Source organism: Oryzias latipes, chromosome 15 (genome assembly GCF_002234675.1).
Source record: "Oryzias latipes chromosome 15, ASM223467v1".
In the NCBI taxonomy this organism is placed as follows: domain Eukaryota; kingdom Metazoa; phylum Chordata; class Actinopteri; order Beloniformes; family Adrianichthyidae; genus Oryzias; species Oryzias latipes.
The window spans coordinates 17482193-17507505 of NC_019873.2; the positions used below are offsets into that span (position 1 = coordinate 17482193).

At 41.3% G+C, this 25313-nt stretch overlaps 1 protein-coding gene across 1 annotated transcript in view; it reads left to right on the top strand.

The window, feature by feature from the left end:
• Positions 1–1175: 1175 nt before the first annotated feature.
• Positions 1176–25313, top strand: part of LOC101162392 (glutamate receptor ionotropic, delta-1) — a 268951-nt gene continuing 244813 nt past the window's right edge. The window contains exons 1-2 of the mRNA XM_023963756.1: positions 1176–1254; positions 2576–2731. Coding sequence (XP_023819524.1) covers positions 1176–1254; positions 2576–2731 — 235 coding nt within the window. The remainder of the gene's footprint in view (positions 1255–2575; positions 2732–25313) is intronic.

Below are 25313 nucleotides of genomic sequence, written 5' to 3' on the forward strand. Positions count from 1 at the left end.
CAAATCTGTGGGTCTGCGGCACTTGTTTTGCCATCAGGTTCACGTTGTCCTTTGCTCTTTTGTGGGGTGGAACCGCCACGACAAATGCATGAACGAATGAACCCCCTGTTTGAACACATCATTAAGGTCACAATAATGACATTCAGAAAGGGATATTTTTTATAGCAAAACCCTAACAAGCTACGCACAATTTCGCTTCAAAAAATTTCACAGATTCTTTTTTTTTTGGTTTGGTGTTATCTTTGGTTCAGTCAAGGAGCTTCTGACAGGTCTGCGCTTCATCCATTCCATCCGCTCTCTCCGAGCATCGCGCTGCGTAAATCCCGCTTTGTGCCACATCGGCTGCGCTCCGTCGCCGCTGGAGTGCGGCAGGAGCGAGTCCTTCTTCGGCGCTTTCTCTCAAACCCTCCAACTTCTCCAAAAAGTCCACAACGTTATCGACTTTTTCACCTTCCTTAGTCAAACCTGTTTTGATTGCAGTCTTTGGCGCACAGTTTGCCCCAGCGTTTTTCTTTGTTTTCTAATCTCTTTTTGCTCCGCGTTCTGCCCGCTCCAAGTTGCTCGTTAGTATCCGCTCTCCGTGCGCCTTTCCGCCGCAAGTCCGAATCATTTCTACCTGGCTTGTCGGGACAGCAGCTGAGTCGTGAAGTCTCTGCAGTCACGTGACGGAGAAAGGACTGAAGAGATTTCAACTCCCCCTTCGCCACCCCCCCCCCCCCCGCATCTCTTCGTGTGAGCGTTTTCCCGTGTGCAGTTAGAGGGGTGTCCCACCTCCGCGTATTTTTTTCCCAATTTATTTTTTTATTTCTTTTTCCGCAGCTTGCCATGCTTCAGACTCCGGAGCGCGGGGAGAGAAGCGAGTGAGAGGGAGGTGCGCCGGGCTCTCTCCGGGTTACCTGTCTTTTCAGTCTCAGTCCGGGTCCCCTTCGGGTCCTCCAAGTCCTTCCCAAGCTCCCCTTTCAGAGGTCGGATTGCGCGGTCCTGAGTTCCCGCCGGGGTTTACCTGATCCTTATCCGCTGGAAGAAGGACCGTCAACTGTTACTCTCTGGGCTTTCATTTTTTTTATCCCCCCCTTTTTTATCGTTTTTTTTTCTTTTTCTTTCTTGGAGATCCCTCTGGACAGCGTAGTACAGCCGAGCAGGGCTTGGATGAGCCGTCTCCCTGCAATCCAGAGATGGAGCCGCTGTTGATCTGCCTTTCCTTGTGGATTTTGCAATGCAATTCGGCCAAAGCGGATTCAATCATACATATCGGTAAGCTTAAACAGCACGGTGGTACCCATGATGTTGAAGGCGAAATGGAGGGGGTTTAAAGCTGCTCACGCAGTCCTGATCACCGCATTTCTGCCAAAAGGCGTGATAAATAGTCGCTTCCAGAAAACCCTAACACACACACACATGGAGTCTCAAACGAGTTGAAAAGTTGGCGCTTTGCAGTTTCCCCCGACTTTTACAAAGACATCAGTTTTATTTTTGGAAACCATCACCATTCGTTTATCCGGTGTTCTGCAGTCATTTCTTTCACTTTTCGTGGAAAGCTGTCTGCATCCGCATCAAATAATCAACACCGACGAGATCCTCCTTCAACGGAACGGCCTGTTTCATTGAAGCGTGTTAGAATAATAAGGAGGGGGGTATATATGTCCAACAGCTAAATTAACTGAGACTTGTTTTGCACGTCGAGCTCGCCTCCTGCGCTTCAAGTTTCAGCGGAACGTGACTGCATTGTCAATAATAAGACAGAGGGGAGTTTGCTTTAAAAAATGCAAACGGAATAGAGGCTCTTTGTAGTCAAACTTCAAACCAGAGATGCAGAGATCTTTTTTTAGGGGGGGGAGGGGCTTTCAACTCATGATGCTCAAACAGATCTGAACCTTGAGCATCGTTTAGATATTATTTTTAGGGTGGTGGCGCTTTTAATAGGGGGTGATATTTTATTTAAAATAACAAGAATTATAAAAAAATATTCCCTTTGAGCAACATTTTGTCTGGTTGCTCCTCTGCTGCTGCTCTCAGTTTATACTGCAACAGTCTGGCACGCAGCAGGTGCTCAGTCACTGGCTTAATACAGCGGCGGGACTTCATCCAAATGATATTGGCTGATGCTTCTCAAAACGTTAGGCTGCGCCAATTATATTCTTTTGCTCCCTCAAAGCCCTTTACTGTGATACATGTGGTCTCCTGATAGCAGCTGATGCCATTTGTATAAATGTGCGTTTCGGGGGGTGGGGGTGAGGGGGGCAATACGCCTCCTGCATGAGTCACATAATGCTGAGCACACAGGGTGCAACTAATAAATAGGAGAGGCGTTTAATTTCTTAGTTTGATTGTTGACAGGCCACCATTTGCACCCAGATGATCATTTGGAGAGCATTCCGCTGTCCATGGTGCTGAAATAGCGCAACTGGAGTTTCAAAACGCACACGAGTGTTTAACATACATGCTTGACTGTTAAAAATGGATGTGAACAATAATGGTTTTTCCTTTAGACCTGATACTTTTTCTGTATCCAGCTTCATCGTGCATCCACCTATCTGAGTGCTTCCTCCAGATAACTTCTGCTTTCCCTCAACAGGTGCCATATTCGAGGAAAACGCTGTGAAAGACGACGAGATCTTTCAGCTTGCCATCTCAGACCTGAGTCTGAGCGACGACATCCTGCATAGCGAGAAGATCACGCACTCTGTGAAACTTATCGAGCCCAACAACCCCTTTCAGGCTGTGCAGGAAGGTAAGCTGTCCCCCAACTCCTACACCCCCGCAGTGGTGTTTTTTTTTTCTTTCTTTTTTTTTCTTTTGGCTGGATCTCCTCTGAGTGCCGGGAGCATATCTGTACTCAGTCGTCTCGTGTGACAGTCAGGCGGGAGGTGTGATGTTTGCTTGTCAATGTCCTGACTGCTCTGGTTTTTGTCGGGCTGGGATGAACATGGAAATGCGGTGGGCGAGATGATGAGTCACATGGGCTGTGATGCGTTGGTGCACAGGCGTCCGTGCGTTTGTGATGCCACCTGCAAGAGCGTTGCTGTAGTCACAGAAAACAAATAATAATAAAAAGGTGTCTTCTGAACTGGAAAAGCTAGGTGGAAGCATCGAGTTAGAGCTGGGTATCTGAAAGAAAATATAAGGAGCGAGACTCTTTGAAGATGATCAAAATGTAGAGAAACATCTCAGATCACCTTTTAGCTGATACAATTTAAATCATGTGAAGTACAAGTTTTCACACAATAAATTAGTCTTATTTCACACATGTAGAAGGTAAAAAATGTCATTGAAACTATTTAAATTTACTTGTGTTTATGCACTAACTTGCAAGATCTGTACTTTGCCCCTTTTGCAGAAAGGTTGCAGTGACTCATTGATATTCAAAGCATCCATAGAAAGCAGAGAAAGAAGTTAATATAGCTCCCCCTTTTGCAATAATTATCCATGTCATTTATAGCTGCACTCCTTAATGTCACGCACACATCCATTGGTCTAATTCCCTTTTTATAAAGTAAAACTTCACCTTCCCCTCTCCAAATAAAACAACAAAAAGAGCTGTCCTCAGATTTAATAGCTATAGCTGTTGCAACAGACATAAGATGGAAAAAAGAAATGAAGCGACATGAATAATGTAGCGCTTTCTTAGCTTGCTCTGACCTACAGAAGATTTGTTCGACTCATGGAGCCCAGAGTGTGTGGATAGAAGACGCAACACAGGGATAAAGCAATCAATTGACTGTATTTAAAAAAAGAAAACAACAAAACAATAATTTGAGACAGTGGAGAAAGGAGTGTCCAGGGATCCACAAGGATATTTTTCAGTCTTTGGTGTTCAAAGTTCCTTTTTCCTTTGGGTATGGCGTCTTTTGCGAAGTTCCTTTTTCCTAGGTTCGTAAATCAAGTTTTTCATTGAGAGTTCGTGGGTAGCTCGCCATGCACCATTCCTATATGGTGCAGATCAAAAAGTTCTTCCCATAAGGATAGAAGTGGGGGTGGAAAAAAAAAACCTGACCGAAGAGTAGTTAGTTCAAGGTGTGGTTGTTCGAAGAACTAGTCCAGTAAGATGTTACAGAGTTTTGTTTCAAGTTTAGATAGCCGACAGCTGTAGGAGATGCAGCCAGCAACAGCAGATCAGCAACAGCCAGAGCATGGATGACAGGAAGTGGCTATGTGACCCGGATGTTAATATAGGGAACTGGCCCCACCAAAATAAGAGCGCTCAGGTGTTTCTAATCTGGTAATGCAAGTGGGGCACTGATCCGGGTTACACGCTCCCCCCCTTGTTCACATGTACGTCCCTGTACATGGTTTGTCTTGTGAAATTTCCCCGTCGTCCTGAAGGGCGAATAAAAATGCAGAGCTCAAACCTTGCAGAAGTGTTTGGATGCTTTTCAGAAGTGGTTTCCCAGGATGTGCATATTGAAGGCGATCTGGTTGGGTTCTGGTCCGTAGTGTCCGCCTGAGAGTTGGCTGTTCAGGACTGAGAGGTTCGGACACAGATGGTGAGGGGGGTTCGGCATGGGGTTCGAGTTGAGGTATGGGATCCACAGTCTGTGTAATGGCATCTGGTATCCCAACAGGGTCAATTGGTTCTGATTGAGGCTCTGGTTTCATAATTTCCACAGCCAGTGGTTCTTCTTTGGGTTCTGTCACTTCCTCTTCTGTGTTGGTCGGTACAATTGATTCAGGTGACAGTGCGGCAACAGCAGGTATTGAGACAGCGGGTGACTCGACAGCTTTTAAGTTTTCAGCAGGTAAGGTTGTTTCTGGTGGCTCAACCCCGACATCTGGTTGCTGGATGGCAGGTGTGTCTAGAGTTGTGGAGCTTACTGGTTCAGATGAGACTTGAATGTACACATCATCGTCCGGAAGGTCTTCCTCGATGGTAGGTGTAGGTGCAGATACAGAGGGTGTTCTGGTACGCTGCTTGGGGAGTTTCTCTTGAGGTGAGGGTAGGAATCCACAAGGCAGTAATAGATCCCTGTGTAAGGTACGAAGGGGTTTGGGCTGGTTTTCCGGTCGGACTGTGTAAACAGGGAGGTTTTCTGCTCTCCTTACAACGATGTATACCGTTGACTCCCACTTGTCAGCCAATTTGTGTTTACCCCTCTGGCGCACATTTCTGACGAGGACCCTCTCTCCGATGTCCAGATCTGCAGTCACAACATGTTGGTCAAAGCGGGTTTTGTTGCGTTGCATGATTTTAGCTGCGTTCTCAATTGCTAATCGTTGATTTTCATCCAGGTGTGATCTCAGCTCCTGGACATACTCCCTGTAGGAGGGTGATCGGGCCTCCTTCAGGGGCAAGCCAAAAGCCAAGTCCACAGGCAACCGAGGTTGACGGCCAAACATCAGTTCGTAGGGAGAGAATCCTGTAACGTCATTTTTGGTACAATTGTATGCATGGACAAGGGGCTTAACAAATTCTTTCCAGTGTTGTTTCTCTTGTGCGGACAAGGTTCCGAGCATGTCTAACAGTGTCCGGTTGAACCTTTCCACTGGGTTGCCTCTTGGGTGATAGGGCGTTGTTCTTACTTTATGAATTCCTGCCACTGCGCAGAGTTCACGGATGGTTCGGCTTTCAAAATCCGTGCCTTGGTAACTGTGAAGCTTCTCCGGGATGCCGTAGTGAACAAAGAAGTTGTCCCACAGACACTTGGCAACAGTACGGGCCTTCTGGTTAGGAGTGGGCACGGCGACAGCATACTTTGTAAAATGGTCTGTAATGACAAGGATGTCCTTCGTCTTTCCATCCGGTTCAAGAGAGAGGAAATCCATGCAGACCAGTTCCAGTGGATGAGTTGTTTTGATGTTCACTAGGGGTGCAGCTCGTTCCATAAGCGACTTGCGCTTGACACATCTTTCACAGGTTTTTATCTTATTTACAACAGCTGCTGTCATCCGGGGCCAGTAAAAACGGGAACGGACTAGGTCTAGCGTCCTTTCAATCCCGAGATGGCCCATCTTGTCATGAAGATGGTATAACACCACAGCTCTGAACTCCTCCGGTAGCACCAGCTGGTAGGTGATGTCCCCTCTGATCTGTCGTCTTCTTACGAGAAGGGTGTTAAGGAGCTCCATTTTGTTTACTTCCCTTAGAAGGAAGGGCAGGTCAGGGAGTTGGTCTTTCACAGCTGGTGGTGGCGTGAGTCCGTGTTCAAGCTGGGCAATGACATGCTGGATTGTAGGGTCAGCACGCTGTTTAGCTGCAAGATCAGATGTGGAAATCTGGGGTAGTGCAATGGTCGTGAACTGAACATCATTTGTAAACCCATCGGGCAAACTGTTCGCATTATGGGAAATGGACAACACAAGAGCTTGGTCTGGAGCTGGTAGAGTACTCAAAATTATATGACGGTCACATATGGCTCTGGTGATGGCTTGATCAATGCTAGACTGGTCACTGTTGACATGTTGGGTGAACCTCTGAATACGCTCTAGCTCTTTGTTGGAGACAGGATCTTCAGAGGGTTCACCATGTGGTCGACGGGACAGTCCATCAGCATCTGTGTTCTGTTTTCCAGCTCTGTACTCAATTTTAAAATCAAAAGTGGACAAAGCAGACAACCATCTATAACTGGTGGCATCAAGCTTTGCACTTGTGAGCAAGTAAGTGAGGGGATTACTATCTGTAACTACCTTGAACGATGCTCCGTACAGGTAGTCATTGAATTTTTCTGATACTGCCCACTTGAGGGCAAGGAATTCCAACTTGTGAGCTGGGTATCTGGATTCACTTTTGGTGAGGCCTCTACTGGCATAGGCCACCACTCTGTTCTTCCCCTCATGCTCCTGATAAAGGACTGCACCCAGGCCGGTGGAACATGCATCTGTGTGGAGCAGATAGGGCTTTTGGGGGTCCGCAAATGCCAGGACAGGAGCAGAGGTGAGCTTCTGGATGATGGTGTCGAAGGCTTGTTGACACTCTACCGTCCAACGACCCCCAAATGGTTCTTTTGGATTGTGGTATTCTTGTTTCTTGATCAGTGGTTTCTGTTTCTTTTGAGAAGGTGGGTATCCTGCAGTGAGGTCATGCAACGGCTTAACAATAAAGGAATAACCTTTCACGAATCTCCTGTAGTAACCAGCGAAACCAAGGAAAGAACGTAGCTCCTTTAGGGTTTTGGGTACTGGCCAGCTGGTAAGTGCTGAAATTTTTTCTGGGTCTGTTCTTACGCCGTCTTGGGAAACTATATGGCCTAAATATTTGACAGAGGTCTGGAAGAAGATGCATTTATCAATTGAGAGTTTAAGACCATACTCCTTTAGTTTGTTTAAAACTCTCATCAATCTCTCTTCATGTTCTTCGAGGGTTGGAGCAAAAACAATAATATCGTCAATGAAAACAAGTACCTCCCTCAGGTTCAGTTCCCCCATGCACTTTTCCATCAGGCGTTGAAATGTGCTTGGGGCGTTGGTAATACCTTGGGGCATGCGATTGAATTCCCAGAACCCGAGGGGGCACACGAAAGCTGTTTTTTCCTTGTCTTCTTCTTCCATCTCTATCTGGTAATACCCAGACTTTAGATCCAAGACAGTGAACCATTTGGACCCAGAGAGGGCAGTGAATGTGTCCTCCAACTTTGGCAGAGCATATGCATCCTTTATGGTTTGTGAATTTAGTTTTCTGTAGTCGATACAGAGGCGAACACCTCCATCCTTCTTACGCACAACAACAATTGGAGATGCAAATGGTGAGGTGGATTCTCTGATAATTCCGGATCCTAGCAGATCTTGTAAATGGTTTCTGACGCTATCCACATCTTGGGGGTGAATTGGTCTGGGTCTCTGCTTAAACGGCGTTGGATCAGAAAGTTTGATCTTGTGTTTTACCTTTTCAGTTTTTCCAAAGTCGAAATCATGTCTTGAGAAGACTTCAGGGATGCTGTTGAGTTTGTTAATTATTCGTTGTCGCCATTCCGGGCTTATAGGCGAGTCTTTGAAGTTGTATTGTGAAGTTGGTTCTGTTATTGGTCCAGTGCTCTGCTCTTTTGAAATGACATGCTGATAGTTGCTGGCTTCAGCTATTGTGACATCTGCAGGAAGTTGGATGGTATGGCTGGACTCATTGCTTACCACAACAGGCAGGTGACATGGCCGGTGTTGTGGCAAGTTAACGAGACAGCTTTTAACTATGAGCCCACCGGGTAAAGAGCCAGACTGGGGATGCTCAAGGAGAACAGTTTTTTCGCCTTGCAACCCTTTGACCAGATGTCCATCCAGAACTGTGGTTTGACCTGCCTGGATGATGTGTGGCTGCCCTGACATTAGTGTGACAGAGGCAGTCTGGGCTTCTTTACTGTGGTTGAAACGGTGTTGGAGGATCTTGTAGACAGCAATATAACCAGGTGCAGTTGACTGAGATTTGTCTTCTTTCTTTACATGCTTTGAGTAAGCAACATCAAGGGTGTTGGTACCAACAAGGATCTGTTGTGGGGACTGGTTGTGATCTGGTACAACCAATGCCAGTGAGTATACATTAATGGCAGAACCAAAAAGGTCAGGTGGGAAAGTCAAATTTAATTCGATGTACCCCAAGTATGGTACAGCTTGTCCATTTGCTCCTTCAATCTCCAATAGGTCAGTGATAGGATAAATTTCAAGGTCTGAAAGGTAAGTGTTGTAGAATGAGTGAGGGACAGTGGTCACTTGTGATCCAGAATCAAGAAGACAGTTAAACAGTTGTCCATTTATTTCAATCTGACCAGTACTTTTGGCTCCAATAAGACCTCTTGGCAGGTGTGGCATCCTCTTCTTGGGACTTTTGTTGTGAGCAGCTCCTGAGTGTCCCACCACAGGAGCAGAGTTTAGTTTAAATGCTTGTATTTGACATCCCATGCCTCTTGTTTTTGACGTAGGCACTTTTTCTTCTGCTGGACCAGAATTGGATTGGATCGGTTAATGCAGGTGGAGGAGACATGACCATCTTCACCACAGTTGAAGCAGTACCATGGCTTTGGCCTGTTGGCGGGTGGTGTTACAGGATTGCTGGGTTTGTGTTGACGCGTTGTGAGTTGGGAGTCAGATGTGGATTTTCTGGATAGGAGCTGTGACATCTGTTGCTGAAGTTTTTTTACTTGTAGCTTCATCTCCTTCAGCTCTTCATTTGCATGAGTGCTGTGGTCACAGGAACAAGTGCTCTGCGACTGTATGGTGACTCTCTGTTTGGATGTGCCAATATGTTGCTTCATGAGAGACTCTTTGGCAGTCTGTCGGTCTTCTTCCGTTCGAAGTTGGAGCAGCAACTCAGGGAATGGTGGAGGGTTGTCCTTGCGTTGCTCCAGTTGTAGCTTGGTTATTAAAGCATTGTCCCAACAGCCACGACAGAACTGCTTCAGGAGATGTTTGTCCACTTCATTTGCTGAAATTCCACCCTGTCTGACAACAGAGCAGATGGTGTGTTGCAGTCTTTGAAGGTATGAGGAAGACCTTTCACCAGAGTTTTGAAGGGTGTTCAGGAACTGGGCAAATAACTCTTCCCCGTCTTGGACCGTTCCAAAGGCTGAGTCAAGCACACTCAAGAAAACAGAGGGCAATGCGTCTGGGTTCAGACCTTTTACCACATCAGCAGCAGGTGACATCAAGCTCTCTATGATTCTCCGAGTGACACTGAGTGCTGAAAGAGTAGGATCTGCAAGGAGAAGATTTATTTGAGATCGCCAGGATTCATAGTCCACTTCATTACCTGGTTTTGGACTTCTTCCAGAGAAGGAGCGAAGACGCAGCGAAGTGGCTGTGAGGTCTGCGTTTTTGACGACATGCTCAACAATAACCTTCTGGACTGCTGGTGGGTTTAATTGATTTGTTGACAAGGAGATGTGTTGTGATGTTCTACTTTGATGAGGGCGTGGCCCCTGCAGACCAGCATTTAAAGTGGGTAAAGGTGGGGAGGATGCTGGCATTGACCAGGCTGATGCACCATCACCTTCTTCCTCTTCCTCTTCCTCTTCCTCTTCCTCTGTATTGAGTGTGGTTCTGGAGTAGTTTTTGAGAGTTTTACCTGCTGTATCCAGGTGCTGGCCGATCTGGGTCATCACTGTTCTTAGAACATCTTCAAAACTGCAGCCGCTCCGGTCTGCGAGTCTTTTTAATTCGACTAGGTAATCAGGGGGTTGACTGCTGCTGTCCACTGTGGCGGCGCACTCTGAGGCTAACGCGGTCACATGGCACACAAGGTTAGTAGTGGCTGAAGTGTAAGTGTATGGTAGCAATGGTTTTGAGGCAGAAAACGCAGCTGTGTCTGTAAACTCTGCAACCAGGTTTTTATCAAAAGAACTGTTGGGATCGTTAACATAAAATGTGCGATTTAATTTTCCATAACTACGCAACCAATCAAGCACCTCATCATGTGATGCGTTTGTGGTGCCCGAGATTACGACAGAAACAGAAACGTCAACACCAGATTGAGTTATAAAATCCATGGTGTTGGAGAAAAAAAAAAGAGAAAACAGAAAAATTGATATCCACACACTCAGGCTCCTAGCTAGCTCGCCACTTGTAGCGCTTTCTTAGCTTGCTCTGACCTACAGAAGATTTGTTCGACTCATGGAGCCCAGAGTGTGTGGATAGAAGACGCAACACAGGGATAAAGCAATCAATTGACTGTATTTAAAAAAAGAAAACAACAAAACAATAATTTGAGACAGTGGAGAAAGGAGTGTCCAGGGATCCACAAGGATATTTTTCAGTCTTTGGTGTTCAAAGTTCCTTTTTCCTTTGGGTATGGCGTCTTTTGCGAAGTTCCTTTTTCCTAGGTTCGTAAATCAAGTTTTTCATTGAGAGTTCGTGGGTAGCTCGCCATGCACCATTCCTATATGGTGCAGATCAAAAAGTTCTTCCCATAAGGATAGAAGTGGGGGTGGAAAAAAAAAACCTGACCGAAGAGTAGTTAGTTCAAGGTGTGGTTGTTCGAAGAACTAGTCCAGTAAGATGTTACAGAGTTTTGTTTCAAGTTTAGATAGCCGACAGCTGTAGGAGATGCAGCCAGCAACAGCAGATCAGCAACAGCCAGAGCATGGATGACAGGAAGTGGCTATGTGACCCGGATGTTAATATAGGGAACTGGCCCCACCAAAATAAGAGCGCTCAGGTGTTTCTAATCTGGTAATGCAAGTGGGGCACTGATCCGGGTTACAATAAGTTTGACTTCTTTTTCCAAAGCTGTTGCCCCGAGATACAAAAAAGCAGTAATTAAACTGTCTGTCAAATCATTCGCCATTTGTGTTTGTGTGAAGTAACTTAGGACTTCATTGAGCTTTTGTGTAAACGATGGTTATTTGTGATGTTTTACAAAGCAAAAATAGTTCAATTTTAACTTAAAAGTACTTGTTGTTCCTTTTATTTTATCTCAACAGAGCTTGAAACATATTCTGAGTTTGTGCTCTGATTGAATTTCTTGTCATCACCCTTGATTGGATATCCTTTAATGTTTTTAATTACGGTTTACTGCCATTCTCCTGATAATATGACCTGCACAGAAGTGGTGGCATTGAGGTTCTAAAAAGGTTGGGGAACAATATGCGGTCGATTGCATGAGAATCAACGAGTTGACTCAAATTCTTGCTGCAGAAAAAAGGCGAAATGGCAAGTGGTTGGTAACCTGTTAGTTTGCTCTTGTTTGATTAAAAACACTCTGAGTGGCAATGAGGACCTTGCCACAACATACCAGAGAGGTAAAAGCAGGCCTAAAAGTTTTAAATTGAGATTAGAGTTGAGAAGAAGTATTGAGTACTAGCAAGGTAAAGGGGAAAATAAAGAGGACCATGATGCTCAAAGATGAGGTGATGAAGGGAACCCAGCCAATCCACCGAGTCATGTTTGTCCTCATTTGAATTAGCTTGCCCTTGTGCAAAGTGTCACATATATTAATGAGCATGTCACAAAGACACATCCACACAAAAACACTCAACTCCTCAGTCCACCCACGCTCTTACGGCTTTAAGATGACAGCTCAAGGCTGGCTGTACATACAGCCAGACCACACAAGTGGCAGATTTAGTCCTATTTATAGTCTGGAGAGAATGAGAAAGCTGATTTCAACTCCTGGAGGGGCAAAAAAAAAAAAAAACCCCAAAGGACATATATTTTACAAGTATTGACGCCTGTCATAAGAATTATGGTTTCACATGCCATCAGCTCTTGATACATGTTGCAAGGGGAAAAAGGAAAATGTCACAAGAAATCAGTGTAAAGCAATAGCACGGGTAATAAAATGGTTAAAATAGGTACCTTTTAGAATATTCATAACTATATACATTTATAACCTGTGACAAGGTTGAGGACTTGGAATTCAGAGCTTGACTGCAGTGTGCAAAACTAAAACTATATATGTATGTATATATATGTATGTATATATATATATATATTAGGCCTGCACAATATACCGCATATTTATCGTTATCGCAATATCCAGCTCTGCAATAGGCATATCGCAAAAGACGGCGAATATCGCAATAAATCGTAAACCCAAAATGTGTTAAAACAATCTTATGGCAGCTTGACGCTTTTAACGAATCAAATAAATCCCTTTATGCTTTGACCAATCAGATGGACGCCTTCCCATTGTTTACCAATCAGATGGAGGCCTATTATGTTAGATGTTTGTCACCTATGTCAATGAGGGTCATTTGGAGTGTAATTTTAAACTGTTTCTAATGAAATGGGAATGGTGTTTTTGGCATTTTTCTATTTTTTTATATACCGTAAATTATATCGTTATCGCAATATTAATCTCTAATATCGCATATCGCAAGTTTTCCTCATATCGTGCAGCCCTAATATATATATATATATATATATATATATATATATATATATATATATATATATATATATATATATATATATATATATATATATATAGTTCTGTTGTATATATTGTATTTATTTTCCATCAAGTTTATTCTTTTGGGAAAAGAAGTACGGTTGTAGACTTTTGGCTGGGCATTTCATTCAGAGGAAATGTCAGAAAGGACAGAGCAAAGTTGCCACCTTGTTCTCTCATTATGGAAATCCCAGGCTATTATTTCTAGAAGAATCCAGTCTGGCAGGTGGATTTTTTTCTCACTCCCAGCAGACTATCTGAGCATTAAGGGGACAAACATCTTTAACGAGAGAGTGTAATGAGAATGGACAGTGACCATCCTTACATTTAACAGCTGTGTTTGTCGTCGGGTAAACGTAGTAAAATTTGTTTCCAACTGACATTTTTCCACTGTTGGGAAAAGACTGACTATCATCAAAGTCGATGGAATTCATCCTCTGCTGAGATATTGACCGTCTGTACAAAAAATTTATGGAGAGAAGGTCCTTTGTTTTGAGACTTTATGATGTGTAGTAAGGTTAAAAATAGGACAGTCTGGGTGCTTTTTCCAATAAAAGACAGAAAAATGAAAAATGCTGCACAACTCCCCTTTGGACCATTGGGAGCTACACACCAGGCTTTAAATTTACAATCTGTTTTTGTCAATCTCATTTCGTAAAGCCCCAGCATGTTTCCATTATGTTTGCAGGAATGTATACATTAGAGCCAAGCGGGTTGAAAACATAACCATCTGGCTGCAGTGACGGCCTCACTGCACCTCCAGCGTGCAGTAAATTGTAGATTGTTCTGCCCCACTGAGTCTTCTTCACACACCACACCACTAGTGGCGAAGCATTTTCCTTTGAACCCTGTTAAAGTAAAATCAACGGAAATGTAAGTAATCTGTTCCTGTACAACATTAGACCTCCACCACCACAAAAAAAAAAAAAAACGAGAAAAAAAAACACAAAAAAAACTTAAGGAACCTTTTCTATTTTTTTATTTCAGTATGAAATAGAGGAAAAAATGGAAATAATGGTGCCTTTGAAAGTTTTGGCATAAGGAATATACTATTCTTTGTTTATGGTAACTCATTACTCCCATTGCTCTGTATGTGATGTATAGCTGCCCTTTCACTATTATTGTCCCGGTGAAAATAATAATGCAGCATAAATCTTTGTAATGGATTTGTTTGTGTTTTTATGTCTTTCAACCATCTCTACACAGGGTGGATGATCAGGCCATTCCACCAGCCCCTGTTAATTATCCAGCTGTAATTTTAATCTGTCATGAGCTCTTCATGGGGGTGTACAAATGCTGCTGGTATCTTAATCAGCTAAGTGATGTTGCAGCAGAAGTATGCCTTTGATTTAATCCCTTTACAATGTAAGACCCACTCCTCTGCATCCTTTAGGGTTTAGCTGCAGATGCTGCTTGTTTGTTTTTTCAGTAGATTTCCATTCCCAGGAACGGGAATTGATTGGGAATGCAGTCTCACTTTAGGTTTTAATCATTTTTATACAGTTGAAGCACTACAAATTAAAAGTAGGGGATGATCAGGAAAGCATTGTGATTTAGCAGAGAAAAAAAGAATAAAGTTGAAGCTTTATCTTCCAGAATAAAATATATATAGATTATATGGTGCGTTGTCAAAAAATGATCAATTTTTGAACAAGTCATACATACGATGCACTGAACTAAAAGGTACATAACAAGACTAAAGAGTCACAGATACGTCAGCTATTAAGGCTTAACTGCGTTTACAGTAATTCTAGAACTTGTTTGTAACATGCTACACGTTAGCTGCATTAGAAGTGTTGGCATATTCACAATACCTGTTACTCCCAATCTCATTTGCAACATAAAAAAAACAACAAAAAACTGGTACCGTTAAGACAAATGTTACTTTACTACACTAACTCCCAACCTTGTCAGTAACTTCCAAAAAATAAAAAAAACAGTCCTTCTACACTACATAGTAGCTGCATTAGCATATGCACACCAACGCTGCTCTTGCACGTTGCTTGTCATATTCACGTCGGACGGCTCTATTTCAGCAGGGTGAATTCGCTGCTTGACGCTTGTCCAAAGATGCGTTCATAAGCCCCAGACGAGGTTGAGAGGATCTACCACCAAGTGTAATTATCCTGATCGGTACATGGAGTTGTGTATATGTTTATCTCAGTTACAATGAATGGAAGACATCGATGATGTTAAAAGATTGGATTTATTTATTTTGAAAAAGCTCTACAAAAACGTTAGAAATCACGTCTAAATGTCAGGGTTCATGAGACCATTCACAGACTCTCCCAGTATGCAAGGTTCACGCCTGCTGCAGGAGCTTCGTCTGAATAATGGATGTTTTCTGCAGTGTTTCTGTGTCATTGTGGCCCAGTTTGGTGACTTGCTGTCCCTCATTAGTCCGTTCAGAATTTTTAACTTGGACGTATTGCACCCCAACAATCAAATCGCAACGCGACCTGACACCAAAAACAACAATGCAGGACCTCAGATGTACATTGATTTAACACTGAAACTGGATGCCTCTGCCACGTCAATCGCCTTTTCTGTGACCACAGCTTTTGAGCACTATGTCTCAAAATGTGTTCGAAAACAGTAAGCACAACCAAAATTAATTTTTACATGAGGCACTCTGGATTCTAAGGTGCACTTCGTTTTAACACTCTATAAACTTTGACATGATTTGGGGGATAAAAATCACAATTGTTTTGTTTTTTTTGGGGGGGGAGTGGGTGTTTTCATTGCACTTTTCAAGGCAGGTCATTTGTATTAAAATGATGTCATGCAGTAGCATCAGTTACTCTTTTTGGTGATGCTTTTGCCAAGCAATAAACAAGAAGAAAACAACGCTCCAAAACCAAATGTGTATTTTATGCCAGAATTCAGTTTGTGCCTTGTTTTAGTCATATTAGCAAATCTAAAATAAGCTAAAAACGACTGACTTGAAACTGGTATCATTCCTCTCAATTTTTTTACAACTGCAGCCAGTGCATCACACTTTAATGTCCACATCCACACAGCATGTACATGCTCTTGTCCTGACAGCTAATTACGCAAATTGTACCCAAGGTAGCTGCCAGCTAATACCTATTCATGTCACACTGTAATGGAGTGACACATAGTATCATTTCAAGTGACTTGAAAATAAAACCATGTGAATGGCATGCCCTGTCACTCCAGTATATCAGAAAGAAAGTAACAAAATCACACAAAATAATCTCAACATGCATTTATGCCTCTTTTTCCCAACATACAATTTGACAAAATTTCAATTTATCTTTTACTTCTGAACAACTTTTGGGGATTTTTACAGTAGGCAATACGTTCTGTACAGAGAAGTTAGCAGCACTGTGATATTTAATATCTATAGGGACTTTCACCTTGTCGGGTAGGGAGGTGTATAGAGTATCCAAAAATAGTACCCAAGTAAATAATCATTACTTTTAAAATAAATAATATTACTCACACAGAAGTAAAAGCCTTCCAAATAATTGTTCAAGTAAGAGTAAAAAAAATACACCTGTTGACAAAAAAATCTATATGTGGCTGACGGTTTAAAAAATGTGTTTGCAAATGCAGAAACAAATATTTGAATTAAATGAATTCAAAGGAACTTTGTCTCATTCAGTCTTTTTTCCAATATTGAAAACATGGTTAACTGATATATACAGTGATATAACTTTTGTTTTGCATTATTGTAACAGCACTTCTGCTTTACAAACACTATAGACATCCGTTTACATCCCAACAATGTCAACTACATTGTTGACCAAGCACGGTATGGTCAAATCAGAATTATTTTGCAGTGGCTGATGTTACCCTTTAAGGGCCACTAGTCAATATTTCACTAATTTTATAGTTTATTGTATGTTATGAAAAATACTTGAGTGAAAATAAAAGAGAAAAATAACTCTGACAAGTCTTTTTTTACCGAAAGTTTCTCAAAGAAAATTGAAGGAGAAAATGTAACTAATTACCTATATATATATGTAGATAGTCACTTGCAGTTCTCAGAGTGTAACAGAATGCCTGTGCTTTACTCCCTTTTTGTTTACTGTATGTTTCAACTGCATTCTGGACAAGAGTTTGCCTGCCTAACCAAAGTGGACGATCTCAGAAAATAAACTCTGGCCTGAACCAAACCCATGTGTAAAAATACCTTACACTCTTTTTTTCCAGGATAGAGATGTTGTAGTGATTTACTTTCCTTTTGGTTTTTAGTTTTTTTTTATAGATAATTTACCTGTTATATATATTTATAGATATTGGCTTTATTTATTCTGACAGGTTTTCATCACTGACAATTGTTTAGACCTACATAGTTTTTCTTCCAAAACTTCAAAATTTGATAAATGTGTATTTGTATCTTTTGCCTATTGCTTTGTTTAGCTCAAGCAAAAGTGATAAAACCAAGCACTGTGATGTTTTCATTTTGAACTCAAAGATTGTTTTCTGAGGTTTTAGTGTAAATGAGAAAATAATCACCAAACATAAACAGAAACAACAAAAAAAGTCTAACATAGCTGCCTGACATTTAGAACAATAGCTGGGTTCCACCTCCATCACTTCCAATAATGAAATTGCTTTTTCATCACATTTTCATCCTCACTTTACATAATGTTTTTCTGTGTCTTTGTGGGTTTCCTCTGGGTATCTTAGTTTACTCCTACAGTCCTAAACATTAAATGACAGATAGTACTCCCTCTTTTGTCCTATGAGGTGTAGGGCAGAGCCTGGTACTCTATGGCCTTGTTTCCACTGAGCGGTCGGTTACGGTCCGGTATTTTGAGTGTTTCCATTGTAAAATGGCCCCATTAAACAGTACCGACCTGTACCTCTTGGCGGTCCCCATCAGTTGTAGGTTCATTGAAAAAGTGTAACGGAACGGTTGGGGCAGAGCCGCTGTAGCTACCTGTTGATTGGCAGAAAGTGATGACGACATTAAAAAGCACAAACACATGTGACTATTTTCTCAAGTTTTTTCATCTTTACGGCGCAATCTTCTTTTGAACAACATTAAATTCCTGTTGTACACGATGTAAAGCAATCCCAGAAGTAAAGCAATAAAAAGACGAGCTGCTGGATGACCTCCATTGTTGTGGCTTTTGTAGTCGCACTACAATGACACGATGACATGCTTGCGGTCTACACCATTCATGTGCCATGAAAACAAACCTGCTCAGTGGAAGTGAAGCTTAACTGAGTGGAAACGCTTGCTAGAATTAGCTGGAGCGTAGTGTACCACTCCTTACCATACCGTACTGTACCGCTCAGTGCAAACAAGGCTTAAAGGTACAAAAAAGTCTATTCATAAATGAAACCATCCAGAAATTTAGTACAACAGGTCACCATTACATTGAATGTTGGGCAGGTTTTCTATTTTTCATTTGAATATTTGCCTTTATTCATCTCTTGTGCCTCTTTATCTGCTTTTTACAGTTTAGATTTAAAGACAAGACTGACATGACTGAGTTCTGCAGACGTTTCAATGTCTGCTGACTGATGCTTCTATAACTCTTTGTCCTGTCGATTAAATGTGCCTCCATGCAAAGTAAAGAGTTTCTATAGACTACAAAGACATCTGCAGATTTACAAAAAGCTTTGTTTATTTAAATAGATAATTCATGTTTTCATGGTTTGTGCCTAATTTCTAAGTAAACAATGCTACAGCTCAAAGTTTAAATGGCTAATACATTTTATTACATTTTTAATACATTTTTCAAAAGCTTTTATTAACTAAGTTTACTAAAACAGCATATTAATTCATTACAGAAGCAAAAGGGTGACCCTGGTGCTGAAGTAGAGAAGGCAACTTTCGAAGGATGCAGGTTCAGTTTCTTTAAAAGTATTTTCACTTCTTTATTTCGCTACTGCAGTGGCAAATTTTGCAATTCTGGAAGGTTTTCCTTGGCTTCAGGACTAAAAATAGAACTACATAAAATGTCTCACCATATAACAGATGGAAAATGCAAAGTAATAGGTTTTTATTTACTGCTCATGGCATTGTGTCCCTCCTAAAAGCTTGGACTCTGTTCCTGTTTAGGAATTAGAGTAAACATCTGTGTTCATTGATGGATAGATTTGTTTTTTTTAAATGTTAGACATACATAAGTGAAAGACTGTTAGATGGGATAGTTTCAGGCTAAAATTAGCCTGAGTGATGCCATTTTTATTGTGTTGTATTGCACTTTTTTACGGAGCCCATGTCCTGACATTAAGATATTAAAATATATCTTGTTCCCACAGATTAATATCTCGTTCGCACGAAATACTATTCTGTTCCCTCAAGAGACTATTGCGTTCCGTACTTTTTGTCATTTTAGACTATAAAAGATACGCTTTTAGTAGAAGGAAAAGGGGGAATTCATTTTTGATTTACTTAATATGCATAAATTCAAATCGTTATATATTTTTTTCTAAATGTGCCAATATTTAACTGGCTCCATCCTTTTCAATTGCAGTGCAGTTTTTTGTGCTGCTATCTGCTCTCTTGTTTCTAAATTTAGAGTTGACAACTCCGAAAATTTGTTTTTTATGGTGACTTCTCCCATATAGGTCATTTTGTGCAGGTGTTGCTCAAATAGAAGCATAATAAACATGCTTTTGAAACTTTCTAGTGTTTTTGAGGATGTACCAAGACGTTTTTATTTTAAAAGTAGCTCTTTCAGAAAGGTTTCTGATTCAAATTGACCACCCCATTTTCTCTTATCTTTAACTGCTTTTTTTCTGAATTGGATTGTGGACTGAGGAAATGGCTATTTGAAAACAATTTGCTATCTTTTTATAGCTTTCTCTCGGCAGCCATTGGGGCATCTGCTTAGTGGAAGCGGGGTGATGATGATGGGAGAGGGTCAGAAAACTTTCTGAACTTCAGAATTTTGCATCAATTTTGTAGATCGACTTTGGTCCCAAAACTAAAGTGCTTTCTTGCCCTGTTCAGCTTGTTGTTGTGTGATAGCGAACTGCAGAGCATTCATTCATGGAAAGTTCTAAATTTCATCTTATTTCTTGAAGACAGGCTCATAAAAACAGAATTAAAATAGGGCTGCACGATATGAGGAAAACTAGCAATTTGCAAAATTAATGATCAATATTGCGATGACGATGACATAGGAGGCAAACATCTAGCATTAAAAGAGCTCCATCCGATTGGTCAAGAACGTGAAGGCGTTCATCTGATTGGTCAAATGCATAAATGGATTTATTTGATTTGTTAAATACTTAAAGCTGTCATAAAATTATTTCAGCACATTTAATGGAACAATTTATTGCAATTTTCACCGTCTTTTGTGATATGGGTGGTAAACAGCTTGATATTGCAACAACGATAAATTTGCGATTTGTTGTGGCCTAACCTAAACCATAATGACTTGGTAAATAATAGCATTAACGTGCCAAAGATCTAATGACACTCTGAATCTCTGAGACGGCCACAATTGATGATGCATTTCAAGACAGAACCCAAAAAACAAAGACTTATGTTTTTGGCGTAAAATCAAAATCCTCAATAACTCACCAACAAAAGCAACAAAACTTATATTTGAAAAAAATAAAATGTGAAAAACTTGAAATAGGGGTAAAATAAAATAGAAGAATTTACTAAGACAAACTGAAAACTGAACTCTTAATCATAAGAACGTAAATTATGAAGCTAAAGCTCTGGTGTTGAAGGGTTAAACAGAAACCAGCTGTGGATAGTAGAAAACTGAACATTGGTTTGACTGTTTCTGGTGGGGGAAAAACACTTAAAACCGACTTAGAGCAAAGAGACACAACTAAATGTAACCTTCAAATGTAGAATTTGGATCCAGAAACATAGTGCAAAGATAAATCGACCTTCACAATTAATAACACGTTTTCTTGCATTGATTCTAGTTTTTCATAAAACATTATCCAGATATGTTTCTGTCACAAAATTCCTATACAATTTTAGATTCTACAATATTTTGTCATGAACAAAAATATTACAACACTTATTGTTGACATTTTTTGTTAATATTTTTCAGACAGTAGTGATGTACCAAACTTTAAAGAGAGAAAAAAACACAGATATAAAAACACATTTGTTTTCCTGAATTAATAACAAATTACCTTGATAACAAATGAACAAATTCAAGTTTTTTTCAAGCTCAATCAAATACAGTTTACAAATCCTCAGAGGTAGCAGCAAGAGTGAATACTGCACAGTGCTTTTTAAGACTTTCCCATAAAAATCAAAGTTTTACTTCTTCAGATTTACTGACTTAAATTTTCACGATGCTTTCTTTTTTTCTGGAATAACTTTGCACAACAGGTCTTACTTATGCTTTTGGTTTGGTCATCTCATAGCAGTCTCGATGCCCTCGTTCTTTGTGCTGGCTGCTTTGCTAAAACTCATTTCACCCTCTGTATTGTGTTACACAGGTCATTGCTGAATCACATTTCACTGGTCAGTGTAGTTCTAATAATCTAGTGCTGTGTCTCTTGCACTGAAGCCATTCGTAACAAATAGAGTCAATGGCACAGCAGAGGCCGAATAAGGCTTATCTCCTATAAACTAAAATAAATATCTGTATTCCAGAAAGTGTTTTTAGGTCATCCAGCAGTGTCTTTGCTACTGAGAAGCACTTGACTTGCAGGGTTGGAGCAGGAAGCAGGAAGTTACCGAAAGGTTGAGGCTAAAATGTTGGTTTTCAGGTTTGCAGCTGTCAGTATGCTTCTCCTGCAGAGTGTCACACAGCCTCGACATCTGCTACAGATGTCTCAGTTTGTTATTCTCAGATGCGGAATAGGCTGAAAGACACAGAAGTGAAGCAAAAAACACATCCATGCTCACTTCGACTAGGAAACAGTTAAGTAAAAAATAACTTAATGCTTCACGCTAAATCTGTGACAGTTTCTTTTAAATGTCTGCACAAAGTATTCCCAAAACAGACAAAAAGGAGAAAAAAAAATGAAGCTTTGTTAGAAGGGAGTTGAAATCATCATTTGATCTGCATCACAAGGAATCATTTGTGGTGTATTCAATTTTAACCTGTGTGGGGAATTTAATGATCTTTTAATGTGAGTTAACAGGGAGGGAAATGTGGCAGAAGCTTTTTATCCATCCATCCATACCAGCGTCCCTTACAGGATACTAAATGAGGGCGACACCACTGCACCCTCGATAGGATTCTGCTTCATCAAAGGTTTGCTAAAGTCAAACCAGAGAAAATGTTAAAAACGACCACGTGAAATTATTTAGCTTTTGTACCAGGAGGAATAAAATGACTTTAATTAAATGTAGAAGCAGTTTTATTAGGTCTTTATTTTGTTTTGAATTTATCACAGCCCCCATGTCACCTCACTGGCAGACAGCTAAAAGCCAACTTCAAAGTGTTTTAGGATGCTCTGAGTAGGTGATTTTGTGTAAATATTTGGTGTAGGTGGCATGATGACTGCTGGACAAACAGCACATTTTATGAATCCAAATTGTTTCAAACTACCACAATATGTGAAAACCTTTACAGATTCCCCTTTAATGATCCATCTTGCTCATGGATTTTCTGCGTTTAGCTTTAGACTATTTGGATTTTTTACAATTTTCTGGGTGACTTCAAACTAGCAGTCCAAATTCATCCTGGCTTCTCTCTGTTTTGGTTGTTGGAAACAAGTTTACCACTGCTATTGATTTTAGAATTTGACGGCGGCATTTAACGTATGACAAATGGCTGGAAGATAGAACATAAAGAAAAAAAAGTCCATCTGAACACGTGCACTCATAACTCAAGGAGCTGCAAGATAGACATGCACATGAACACACACACACTGCGTTTTCCTCTCAGAGGTCTCTTAGTCCCATGTCTTATTCATGTTCCCATCTTATCTGGTGTGACTGATTTATAACAAGCTGCAGAAAATGCTGTGACAGATGTTAGTGCTTTGCCACGACCCCAAACAGCCCCCAATCACCACTGGGGATTGGCCGTCAATACTTTTCTACCTGTGAGGGCTGGGGAGACTGACAGATAGTTAGACATGGACAGGCAGAAAAAGAGGGGTGGGGAGGGGGGGTGGCCCAGAGGATATGCCTTGTCCAATCAGACAAATGCTGATGAGGCCCACGGCCTCTGTTCTTTGTAATATGCTGCAGTCCCGCATGATACTAGCATCATTTCTCTTTTTACAGGCTATTATGCCCCACCATTATTGAGCTGAATAAAGTGTGCTGAGATGACAGAGATGCTGCATCGGGGGGGTAGAGTGGATGTACAAATGCAGCAAGGGGATTTGTTTATTTCTGCATTATGCGATGAATATGTGTTTCTCTTTGTGTGGATGCCTAATACAGTGTGTGAGTGTTGCTGGTGCTTTCATGGATCCAGGTGTGTGTTTTTGTTCCTCTTTGAGTGTTTTTTTTTTTTTCCCTGATAGAAACGTTGGTCCTGAAAACTCTCTGACATCGCTTGTAATTCCCTCTTTCACTCAGTTGTGATGCTGCCTGGCTCAGGAGGAAGTGCGCATAATTTACTACCCACCACCTGCACTATTGGCTGCTGGAAGACTTCATTCCAGAATGGACGACAAAAAAGCAGAAAATTCAGCCCACGAGTAAATCCTATTAGAGGCTAAACAGGAGTCAGCCAAGGAAATGCTGTGCAGCTATCTCTGGTGCTTCATTCTTTCCAGACACAGGGAGGAAAGAGATGCACAGTTGGGGTTGAGGGATGGGAAGGATTAGAATAGCACTGTTGGTGAGAGTAGAGTGCAGGAGAGTAGTGGGCAAGCATGACAATGAGGGAAAGAGCGGGGTGATAGAGATGTCTGAAGAGAGAGGGAACGATACATACAGCAAACACAACAGGAATTTGAAGGTGGAGGCTCCGCTTAGTCGCGCCATCGATGCAGAGACGCTAAAGTGTTTTTAAGAACCATGACTTGAATTAGTGTCCACAGACGGGAATAAGAACCATCTGTCGCTGAAATCTCTCCTTGGTCTTCCCCCTCTGTCTCCTTGTATCTCACATTGTGATGTGTCCTCTTTCATGGCCAGGCAACATGGATAGTCTCCAAAGATGAGGCTAAGCTTGTGGTTAAGCTCTCTGTGAGTGAAATCTAAACCTAGCTTAAACCTTCTGAGTATGCAGGGTAAAAAAAAAAGGGATCACTAAAAAATGGGTCAAATTAGCCACCTGATGTAAAGACATAAATGCATAAATCAATTCTAGATCCCGAGTTTTACTTGATTTTACACTAAAAGCCATGAACACACAGTTTCTTCTAATTTAGTCATTGATTTTTTTTCACCGTTCATTTATCTTTTGTTTTTTTCTATTAACAGTTCTCGATCCAGCACAGGAAATCTCTTCAAATTAAGCTGTTGCTCTCTTGCATGACATAGTTAGCATGCTATTACCTGCTAATGGAGGAACTGGCTGACTAATTAAAATGATGAACAAGAAGCACACAAAAGATCGACTTGCACAAAGATCAGTCTGTGTATCTTTATGAGAATCTCAGCCGGGAGCTAAGCAAAATTTCCAAGATCTAATAAAAAATAAAAATAAATCTGCGTTTTTTTTCTAAATTACAAGCAGTTATTTTTTTTCTGTTTTACATGTGAAACCAAGCACAAGAAACATTACATTTATGTAGCATCTTATTTAGCATCTGAATTACATTTTTAAATTTTATGTAAACACATATGCAGAATCAAGTGTTCAAGTTCTAGAAAGAATGATTAAACCTCTTTATGACAAAGTAAAAATCCACTTTTGTTTTTAGAGTAGGTTTCAATTGCCATAAAGAGAAGAGGTCTGGGGCCTCATTTATAAAACTTTGCGTAGGATTTGCGTCAGAAGTGGCGTACGGATGAAACATAGGACGTGCGTACGCACAGAAATATTCGGATTTATTAAACCGTGCGCACGCAGATCCTACGCATCTTTCCCTTTATAAATCACAACCGATTCTAAATGCAGCGCAGCTTTTTGCGGCTACATGACACGCCCATAGTTGCCCATAAATAGTCCGTGAAACGCCCACAAATTAATATTCATGGCTTGCTAAATCATGGCAAACACAGAGAGGAAATCAAAAAAACGTAACTTCACTCAATGTGAAGTAGAAGTTATTGTTGGCGAGGTGGAAAAGAGGATAAAACGTTGTTTGGAGGGCACAGTGTGGGCATTACTAATGCCAAAAAGGCACGTGAGCGGCAAACGGTGGCAGACGCCGTAAATGCTGTAGCCTCACAACCTCGGACCGTGGCCGAAATAAAAAAGAAATGAAAGAAATGATCGGACATCAAAGTCGAGGCAAAAAAACGTCTAGCGCTGCATCGGCAGAGTGTGTCCGCCACGTGGGGGGGTGGGGGGGTGGGGACCGGAGCTGACCCCTCTTGATGAGAAACTGGCCGCTATTATTGGGGAATCCCTATTAAGTCCCCCTTATCGGCGTCCTCCTCGGAGGGGACGCCGACGCGCCAGGGTCAAGGTGACACAGGTAAGAGAAATTATTAAAATGAATGCAGTCAAGTCACATGTATGCA